Source organism: Cheilinus undulatus, linkage group 16 (genome assembly GCF_018320785.1).
Source record: "Cheilinus undulatus linkage group 16, ASM1832078v1, whole genome shotgun sequence".
Taxonomy (NCBI): Eukaryota; Metazoa; Chordata; class Actinopteri; order Labriformes; family Labridae; genus Cheilinus; species Cheilinus undulatus.
The window spans coordinates 14,602,523-14,613,093 of NC_054880.1; the positions used below are offsets into that span (position 1 = coordinate 14,602,523).

The 10,571-nt window shown below is 41.8% G+C and overlaps 1 protein-coding gene across 3 annotated transcripts; it reads right to left on the reverse strand.

The window, feature by feature from the left end:
* Nucleotides 1–1,815: 1,815 nt before the first annotated feature.
* LOC121524478 (UPF0500 protein C1orf216 homolog) lies at nt 1,816–8,635 on the reverse strand. 3 transcript variants are annotated; one of them, XM_041809897.1, is made up of 2 exons: nt 8,512–8,635; nt 1,816–5,650 (listed from the first exon to the last, which is right to left on the reverse strand). In XM_041809897.1, exon 2 carries the CDS (start codon nt 5,626–5,628, stop codon nt 4,576–4,578), a length of 1,053 nt encoding a protein of 350 aa, XP_041665831.1. In that variant the 5' UTR covers nt 5,629–5,650; nt 8,512–8,635; the 3' UTR covers nt 1,816–4,575. The 3 variants fall into 3 exon arrangements, with proteins under 3 accessions (XP_041665831.1, XP_041665829.1, XP_041665828.1); XM_041809895.1 differs by lacking the exon at nt 8,512–8,635 and adding an exon at nt 8,382–8,488; XM_041809894.1 differs by lacking the exon at nt 8,512–8,635 and adding an exon at nt 8,091–8,242.
* Between the last annotated feature and the right edge of the window lie 1,936 nt (nt 8,636–10,571).

The following is a 10,571-nucleotide window of genomic DNA, read 5'->3' on the forward strand; positions in this document are numbered from 1 at the left end:
ACAGATTTCCAGACTCTATTTGGGCTTTAACTGGCAACCAAGTCCTTTTAGACTGGCCCACTGCCACCCCCAGTTAAGCATCCATAAAAAAGTAATCAGCTCTTTACTCCTTGCCCTTATTGCCATTCCCCTGCAGTTTTGCAAAATAATCCAGACAACTAATACCATGCATTCTCAAGCCTGATTCTGCTGCATTTACACTTTATCGCAGTCTGAATTGGCAAATAGATTTCCTCCCATCGCAAGAAGACCAAAAATGTTATTTAAAGTACTGAAAGTATGACCTCAAAGATTGCACCTGCTTTATGTCATTTGGATGTAAGAAGGGCCACAAGATTGTCTTTAAGAAAAACATTAAATACCGAGTAGTAATTTTATGGTTTAGTTATTCACAACTGAGAAAACCAAATTTTGGCTTGTGACAAATGCTTGAATCATGTTTATCAGTCTCCACTTTGTGTTGTCACCTCTTTAGTTTATCACAGGATCATGGGTTTGACCTTTGACCTATTGAGAAGAAGGGCTGGAAAACATTAAGTGGGTCAGAACCTTTTATTTGTCCTTCTGTTAATAAAAACAGAGGCTGAACATCTATAAGCCTCCTATTTTCTTTAATAAGACTGCAGTGGCACTGATTTTTATGGGTTGGCTTGCTACTCTCCTTAATTCTCAACAAATGGGAGAAAGAGTTAATATAGCTAGCATCCATGGCTGTTATGAAACAGCCCAAACATCTAAAAATAGTTGTTTTCTGAGGCGGAAAACATGAGGTAGCACCTTGTGTGTGTAAATGAGCAGCTCTTTTATCTCCATGTTTCATGAGCTTTATTTGGATGCATTCATAACCTCACTAACTAGCCTGAAATCACGTTTCGGTGGTTTACAGAATCATCAAAGGCGTGTTTGTTCCTCCATGTTGTCCCTTTTCAGTGAGGTGGCTTCTCGTATGTTTCTAACATGTTAGTATTTAGGTGTAAACGTGTTATCCGCGCGCTTTCATGCCTCTTTTACATCCACCTTCAGCCAGCAAACAAGGGATCAATATGGAAATCAGACTCAGACGTTCAGGAGAGGCGATAAGCTTGGAGAAAAAAATAAACGAGGAGTTGGTTTTGAGGCAGCCAGAGCGGGGGATTATCCCAAACTTGCCCCGGGGTTTGGCTCTCCTGCGCGCGACCGGACCGGCGTCTGTTCACCGCGGCCTGGCGGAAGCTGCAGCCCGGGGCGCTGACTGACAGGCTCCCCGGGGGCCCCTAGCCCGACTCAGGATGGAGATTACGGGGTGGCAGCGCGGCTGGTATCTCTCTTAACACGCACATAGAAAAAGGTGAGATGATCTCGAAGTGCCCGCGGCAGCAGCCATGCCCATAAAGATTGACGCCTCAGCCTCACACGGCTATCACACACCCCGCAGAACACACTCTCCTCAAACCCTCGTGTGATGAGCCGATACAAGCCAACTTTGTTCGGCCGACAAAGAGGCAATTGTTAGCTGAAAGGTCATTCGCCTTGGGGCTCGAGTACAGCAGCAAGTACAGCTCCAGCAGATAAAACCGAGCCTTTTTTTTAAAAAGTCATATCTGCACTGAGAGAGCTTTGATAAACCTGCTCCTTTAAATCAACATGCTTGTGTGGAATTAAATGAAGCCTTTAGGGCACTTTAAGTGGCTTTATCAGGCAAGTCATTGGACTTTCCCTCAGTTTAATCTATTTTTAATTTGATTACAAAACCTCAAATTACACAAAATTAGATTTCATGGAAAAAAAATATGCACACAAACATTAAGATATAAGAATTTTATTTTTATTCTTTGCAATTTTCTTATTATCTCTCTATACACAGCATTATCTTATTATATAAATCATCTCTGATGTATAATCGTTATATTTTTCAACTCTTTTGGTACAGCAGGGTTTTTCTTTCTACACACATATCAAGACAAAGAAGAACAGCATAAACACACTGACTATTTTTGACATAAATATCGTATTTAGCACACAACAGTGTTCATCATCTCCAAGTACATCCTTCGTCATTAGTTTGAGGTTATTTCCAGTTCTCTTAATGAGTCTGATACATTTATTAAGCTCAAGGTAGGGCAGCGGTAAGGAAATTGAAGTTTTGTGACAGAATAATCAGAAACATGACCATGGAGTTTAAACCTGTAAGACAAAATGAAAGGACATATTCGCCTTTATTTCACAGGAAATACTTAGAAGGTATAATATGCAACATTTCAAATGCTTATACAGGAGATATCCAATATACTCTGACTAAATATATCATTGAGTATTGACTTTCTATTACATGAGTGAAGTAAAGCTCCCTATGGGTTTGTTGTTCCAGCACAGTGTTCACAATGATGGCACCACTTCCACTTCCCAGCATGTTTTACAATTTTTTCCCCCTCCCTGCCAAACTATAAGTCAGACCACCACATGGCTGAAGAGAGGAGACCCTAGGTAGAGACTCTGTATGTACAGATAATGTCAGAAGAATAGTCAGTGTACTTTACAGCCAATGCATTTTAAAGTTGAAATGAGAAATCCAAAATTGAGAAACAAGCTGTTGCTGAGCAGTTCATATCAAATTGGGGATCAAAAATTGAGAAAAATCCCACTTCAGATTTCTCGTTTTTTATTTTTAGTTTCTTTTTATTTTTTAATCAAACCAATAGGAAAAAATGAAAAAACTGTACCTCTTTCATCTTATTCTTGTTCTGATCAAAAAAGAAGATAAAAGAACTGGTGATGTAACATTCTTTCATTACAATACCTGCAGTGGGTCACACATATAGGAAAGAAAGAATGTTATATTACCTGCATTCTGTTTTTCATTTTTACAATTCTTTCGAAAAATTCAAAAAAAGTTTTTTTTTTTTGTTTTGTTTTTTGATTCTCAGTGGAATATGAATTACCTGAAAGGGCCAAGGGCAGGTTTCCCATGTTCCCCTTGCTCTTGATTTTGGATTTCCCATGTCAAATTTGAAATCAGCTGGCCATAAAAGACATTGACCAAGATCCAATAGGTTTTTCAAATCTAAGGCTGAACCCTAATTCCCACTTATGTATGTGACTGATGTCTGTATATCCATAAATATACAGATAATACCTCCATGTGTCCAATGCAAGGAAGTGCACTTTTTAATACAGTACCAAATACAGGACTGTGCAGAACTTTTAGGCATAATTGGGCCCAAAATTGAGGCTGAATTAAGGCATGCAATGGCGAGTAAGCCTGCCTGAGGGCGCCATTGGGCAGGAGGGAGGATTGACACAACCCTGGTCATGCACTGGATGTCCAAGTCCACACCTTTATGGCAGAGTAAGGGGTGGATGTGGCGAGTAAGCATGGCCTAGGGTAGTGACTGAGTGGGTAGTAGGGTAGCCACTAGGGTGGGATTGTGCTGTAGATGTCCCAAGGGCCTGAAAACTGCTGGCGTATCACTAGAGGTGAAAAGGCCTGAACAAAAGAAATGCCTTCAAGCATGACCTTGAGGGCTGAGAGACAGACATGTATGTTGATATTCATCGAGCTTCAATCTGGCACCTTGTGATGAATCCTTAGCGCCCTGCATGCCTAAAACTTATGCACATAACTGTATATTTCAAAGTGCCAAGATGATCTGACAGCACTTTATATTGACTGATGATCTATATTTTACTCATCATAGCCTGTTAGCTAGTTAGCAGCTTGTTTGCTAAGATAGTACACTGTCACACAGTCTTTTGAAAGTCAAAAAAGTGTTTTTTTTTCTACATATTAGCAGGAACAGCAGCATTCATGAAAATAATATGGAGGAGAGGAGTTTCCCTGGCACATCCCACTTCACAGAAATTCCCATAGGAATGAGTGAACTTCTGGTTGCCTCACCTTTGTAACCATACCTAAGTGGAGACAAGGGGGTCAATCCCAGTCCACCATTTGCCTTCCATACATCCCTACATCTTGTTTTAGTGCTGCCTTGCCTCTTGAAACAGAGTTACAAGGGGTAGTGGTCATGATTCCCCATGAAATAAGACTCTTTAACCTCCTGATGCATTATCAGAAGCTGTCGCCACCATAACATAAACAAATGCCAATATGGGACTTTCAACAACAAGCATTTTATAAAATGTCAGGAACTATGAAAGATTTCCATAACAATCAATTTGGAGTGTTCCTCTGGAAAATCTCTGTATGAAGGGCCACGTAGCCCTAGAACTTTACCCTGCCCCTAATTGCAACAACAATCAGAACAACCTACCCCTAGATGTGAATATGCAAAATGGCAAAATGTAGGGCTCAGTTTGTCAGGGCAAGGAGTGAACTGGGACTGAGCCAAATAAAAGAATTTGTCTGTGGCACTTGGTTGGATCAGTGAAGGAGGAGTAGGGGAAGTGGTGCGCTGAGGGACAGTAAAGGCATGTCCAAAGAAAAACTGTTTGGGTCGGACAGGCTGGAGCTGAAGTGAAACAACTGTGGGATATCTACTCTGACAGTTGTGTATTATACCTTTAAGAATGGAAGAAAACAGAGCAAAAGTTTTTCATCCCCTTCCTGTCTCAGTCTCTCCTCTTCCTCTCCTTCTGTCTTTATGATTGGCTGACAGCAGCAGGGGGTGTGGCATTGGCGACAGCGTTAGCAGCGCCCATGCGCAGCAGTTCCTTCCTGTGTGTGAGGATGACATCAAAGCTGGACTGCAGGCGGTTCTGCTGCTCCTGGATGCGGTTCTGCAGTGTACGGACCCAGCGGATCAGAGCGAGGCGGCGGTACATGGTGAGCTGCACCTGGTGCTTCTCCATCTCCTGGGCCTTGAAGTGCTCACGGTCTCGCAGTGTCCACACAGCATCCATCAGCTCCGGCATCTCGCCATCGGAGTCTGAGGAGCGGTCGTCGTCTTCATCTTCTTGTTCTTGTGTTCCCTCCTCTAGAGGATTTCCTTCAGTCAGAGATTTGCTCTGGGCCTTTCTTTGTCTTCCAGATAGTTCTCTGCTGCTGATCCTGGTTTGGTCGACTTCCTGGAGGGTCGATTTTGGCTCCCCGACTCCAATGCGATCCCAGCCTCCCATAAGCATCCCTTCACCTGTGCTGTCCATGTTGAGGGAGGACATACTACCACCAGAGAACTCAGACTCAGAGTTGCTGTCGCCCCCCCATTCATCACCGTCTTCTTCCTCTTCCTTGATTTTTCTCCTCTGCTGCTCCCTTATCTCCCTCTGCTTTTCCTCCATGTCGCTCATCATCACCCTCCTCCCTTCTTCGTCCATTCTGCCCTCCTCTGCCCCATCAGGAGGAACCCGGCCGTACCCATCATCCCCGGTCTCGATTTCAGGCAGGGGCTCTAGCGGGCTCCAGCATGGCAGGCGGGAGCGCGGCGACAGCACGCTTGAGTTGGGGTGATACCCAGAGGATGGTGAGGAGTTCGGAGGGTCGCGACCAAGTGGACCTAAGTTGCGTGGACGCACCTGGTTTCGGTTCTCGTCTCCTCCTCTACTTCCTGTGTGGACCTCGTTGTCTTTGCCTGGCAGGAAGTTGAAGTTGCCGTCTTTGTCGGCCTTCCTGTTTCGCAGCGAGGATGAGGAGCCATTGTCGGAGCCTCGTTTCCCTCCATAGGCCGAGTTCAGAGGTTGGTCCTGATGAAGCATCACTGACCTCGACTGAGACTCACTGAAATGACAAGAGACAGAACATCAGAGAGCTTGAAAAACATACTGTCAAACATATAAAAGTACAAAACCTGGGGTTACAAAAGAGTATCAACTCAGTTCAGTTTTTTCAGCTGTCTAAGCAGCTGAAAGTTCAAATTCATGCCAGTAAACTGTGAAACTTAAAATTGTGGCTTATTAAAACTAGCTTTTCCTGATTCAGGAAACTTTGTTGCATGTTGTCTCCCCCTCTCACCTAGTTTTTCCTCTCAGAATCCAAGGAGACGTCGTCAAATTAAGGTTAAAAGTCTATGAATCCATTCTTCCTGTCCGACAGTTTTACAATGTCTAGTATAAATATTTTTACCAACAAATTGCCTCAAAACAGTTATCTCATGACATTGCACAATCATCTAGTCAATAGCCATAATACTTAGAGACTACCAGCAGTAAGAAATTGGCAATAAAGAAAACTTCCTTTTTCTTGGGAAGAACCCCAAATTGCCCATAGAAAGACATCTACCACAACCAACTTGAGACAGTAGGACAAACAAAGTTTGGTTTCTATTCTAAGAACGAGTTATTGCTTTTGAAAAGTTTAGCATCTGAAATCGTTCATACTTTTAAATCATATGCCTGAAAGTATAATTTTGGAATCAGGGGGATCCCAGCTGGTTATACATGTCATATTTACAGAGGCAACAGTCCTTGTCACGTTGGCTAAGGTTCAACTACTTGGCCCAACCCTTTGATTAATGTCTATCCTATATATTCTGTCTCCTTTTGGCTGTCATTTTAATAAAAGCAGAAAGCTCCAGCAACACTTGTTTCAGAGAACCCTAATAAAGGTCACAAGGCGAAACATACTGGTCCAATAAAGTTGTCTATAAACTAGAAATACTGCTCAAAGTTGGTAAAATTGTACCAGAAATACCCACTTTTGTCAAATGAAATGAATAAGGCCCAAAAAAAAAAACATAAAAATTGGTAGCTATACAAAGTAACTGTGGTTTTCTATTGACACATGAATCCAAAGAATTGAAATTCTACCAAGAAAACAACCAATAACCAGCAATCATTTTCTAAGAGAGGCATTTTAAAACATCTTTCATGTTGAAGTTTTGGTACTAGAAGCTATCGAATTCCCTTCATCCTCCTATCAACAGCTTTTTTCTTGTTTTAAGCTTCACAAGCCTAATTTCCAAACAAAACAAATATAGTTAAATCAAGCCAACTACAGCAGTGTGAAAGACAAAAAGTCATCTTGAAGAGTTCTCGAAGAAGCAAAGCTTTCAACAGAGTGATTCACCAGATGAAAATAAGACTTTGGCAGCAATTTTTTTGGTTTCTGCAAGTTGATTTCTTTTTGTAAAACATGACTCAGATTAGGGTAAAGAAAACTTCCTGTTAACAGGCGGAAAACTTGAGAAGAACCTAACTTGCCAATAGAAAGACGTCCACCACAACCAACTTGAGACAGTAAAAGTTTTCATTAGTGTAAATCGTGGGAATGAAATAAAACTCTGGCAGCAATTTCCCAGTTTCTGCACATTGATTTTTTTTTGCATAAACATGACTCAAATGAGGGTTAAGACAACTTCCTTTTAACAAGCAGAAAAACTTAAGAATCAAACTTGCTCATAGAAGGACATACTGCAACCAACTTGAGACAGTAAAAGTTCTCAAACGTGTACTTCAAGAGAGGTATTTAAGACTCTGGCAGCAATTTCCCAATAAAATATTTCTTCTAAAGTTGTTTTTTTGTGTGTAAACATGACTCAAATTCAGCAGCTGCATGAACGATGCAAGAACAAGTAAGAAGTGGATTAAAAAATTATCTAATTCTTTTGAAATTAGATGAAAAATTGTGGGGTAATTGCAATTTGTAGGATAAAAGAGCAGGATTAAATCAACACAAAAGAAGAACAATCATGCACTAATGGATGAGCCAAAGCTATGTAAAGGAGCAAATTTAAATCTAGTTCAGCAGCACATCTCACCCTAGACACACACAGCCACAAATACACACCAAACTCCTTGTTTATAACGTCTAGAACTACAGGCTGGTCCCAACACTCCATTTCTATTAGCATCAAATATTTACATGTCTCCTCAGAATGGAAATTTCTCTAATCCTGACTTCAGGCTGCTGTCAATCAATCCTCTCCTCTTCTCCTCTGCACGCGCGTTCACGTGGTGCTGAAGGACAGCGACTCGCTGTCAGTGGCTTTGACGGGAGCGCGCGCGCAGCAGGCACACACTGATGCCTGACGATCACGAGGCGACAACACAGATTATTCGTGTAAAAATCGACATATTTGTCGCTGAAATTAAAAGCCAAAAGTACCATTAGGTAGCTTAGAATCGTATGTTGTCTGCCAAGGAATACATTTAAAGCAAGATGCCTGCCATTTTTGCCTACAAAGACGTACCAACGCGATATAAAAATAGAGAAATAATACCAAGTAAGTCCTGCTGCTGGGTGGATATTTCGTAGCTGTGCATAAAGGTTCCCCTTTTTGCTTTGAAAACAGAAAAAAGAAAAAATGCGACCAGTGGCGTTTAGTTGTTGCATTTTTACTGCAAGGTGTTGAAAATAAGGTTAAAAATACGACGCTTTTTTCATTTTAATCCATCTACAGCAACAATTAAGGTACAAAAAGACTCGACGTTTCCTCCTAACGCAATAAAATAAAGAAAAATACACAAAAATATGAATATATTATGTTCGCTGGGCGTTATGTAACGCTCACCCCATATCAGTGCTGTCTCCTCTATCCCTCCTCAGTAAAAACAAGCCCAGTCTCTGCCTTTCATCTCCTATTTGTGAAAGTCAAATGACTGACACAGCATGTTTTACACGATGTTCTGGATGGTTCTTACCTTTCTGCTGGTTTTCTGTTAGCTGGAGAAGCTGGACGCTGTGCCCTCCCAATTTTTCCCCCTCCTCCGACCCTCCTATGTGATGTTTATCTTCCTCTTCCTCTCTCCTCCTCCTCCTCCCTTCCTCTCTCTGCCGCGGTGGTTCTGGGAAAAAAAAATCAACAGAAAGGACCAGGCTGACTAACAGCTTCCTGAACTGGGCTGGGACTGCAGGGAAGAGGAAGCAGTGGAGACTGGACACAAACAATAAGGGGACAGAGAGTGCTGTGATGTTTGAATGTACAGAAACAGAGGGTTTATATAGATCACAAGCCTACAGACACATGACTGCACGGTTTAAGCCTTATAACAGGCTTATGGTGGCATCAAGGGCTGCTTTACTGCACTTTATCTAACAGCAGAATCACAGTTCATTACACCTCTATATTATGTTACTCTTCTGAACTCAGGGACGACCCCCTCATCCTTCAAATATTTATTCAAAGAGCTCTCTTCAGTGCCCCCCGTGGTAGGGGAGCACTTTAGCATAGATAAGCATGCTAAAGTGCCCTCCAGGCTGCAATCGAAGTGACCAAAATAGGCCCTAAAAGGTGGCTTATAAGTGGACAAAATTTCAAGAAATGACCTCAAGGGTTTCCTCTCAGTTTTCAGAATTTAAGAACATAAACTAGGCTATATGAACAAAAGTATTTGGCCACACCTGTTAACTATTCAGTTCAGGTGTTTCAATCACAAGTGTTGCCACAGGTGCATAAAATCAAGCACCAAGCCATGCAGTCTCCCTTTGCAAACATTTACAATATAGAATGTGTCCTGAAGAGCTCAGTGACTTCAAGCGTGGGACTGTGATGGATATCACCTTTGCAAAAAGATTATTCATGAGATTTTATTCATCCTGGATATTCTACAGTGTTATTATTAGAAAGTGGAAGCATTTAGGAACAACAGCAACTCGGCCATGAAGCAGAAAACCACATAAAATCACAGAGTGGGTCAACAACTACTAAGGGGCATGGTGCCCCTAATGCTCTTCTGATTCTATAGGTGAAGAGTCCCCAAGTCCAATGCCAAGTGTCAGCTGGAGATTAAGCACACCAACACTGCACTATGGAGCAGTGTTAACGTGCTCTGTGGAGAGACCAATCACGCTTCTCTGTTTGGCAGTCAGATGAGCGAGTTTAGCTTTGGGGGATGCTGGGAGAACATTACCTACCTGTGGCACTGTGCCAGGTCTGGTGGAGGAGGGATAACGGTACGAGGCTGTTTTTTGCTTGGGATGGGCCCTCTTATCTCCAGTGAATGCTTCAGCATACCAACATATTTTGGACAATGCTATGCTTCCAACTTTGTGGCAACAGTTTGGGGAGGCCCTTTTCTATTCTAACATAACCGAACCCCAATGCGCAAAGCAAGGACTATAAAGACATACATGATGATATCAGTATTATAATGATAGGGTCAGATATGAAAATGTCTGATCATATTTATAACCCCTATTTTAGCTATAAAAATTGGTATATATCAGCTGTAAGAACAAATAAGTTTGTGGAATTTTAGGCTGTACCAACAGACCTTCATCATTAAAGTCTTTTTCTTTATTCGTCATTATTCCTCACACTTTAAAATGTATTTTAAGGACTGAAATTTGTTAATTTGTTCATCTTCAAACTTTCAATTAGCTGTTGAAAGGACTTAAGCACTAGAACTAAACTACATTATAACATCAGTATCAATACTGGCATTGGCTAAAACTGTTTTGTTAACATCTGCATATCAGATATCAGCACAAACCCAATATCATGCATCCTTAGTTTGCTCAGTTGATGGGCCTGACTTCAACCCCATTGAGCACCTTTGGGATGAACTGGAATGGAGACTGTGAGCCAGGTCTTCTCGTCCAACATCAGTGCCTGACCTCATCAATGCTCAACAGAACGAATGGGCACAAGTTCCCACAGAAACACTCCAGCATCATGTTGAAAGCCCTCAAAGAGAGGAGGCTGTTATGGCTGCAAAAGGGCGTAAACTTGAACTTAAATGTCATTACAGTCCCTGTTGGT

What these genes read in the sequence shown, in the direction of transcription:
- LOC121524478 (XM_041809894.1), bottom strand. Translation starts at nt 8,203, where the DNA reads ATGCAACAACTAAACGCCACTGGTCGCATTTTTTCTTTTTTCTGTTTT. An exon ending in CCAGCAGCAGGACTTACTTG is followed by an intron (nt 5,651 to 8,090) that starts GTATTATTTCTC and finishes TTGTCATTTCAG; the next exon opens with TGAGTCTCAGTCGAGGTCAG.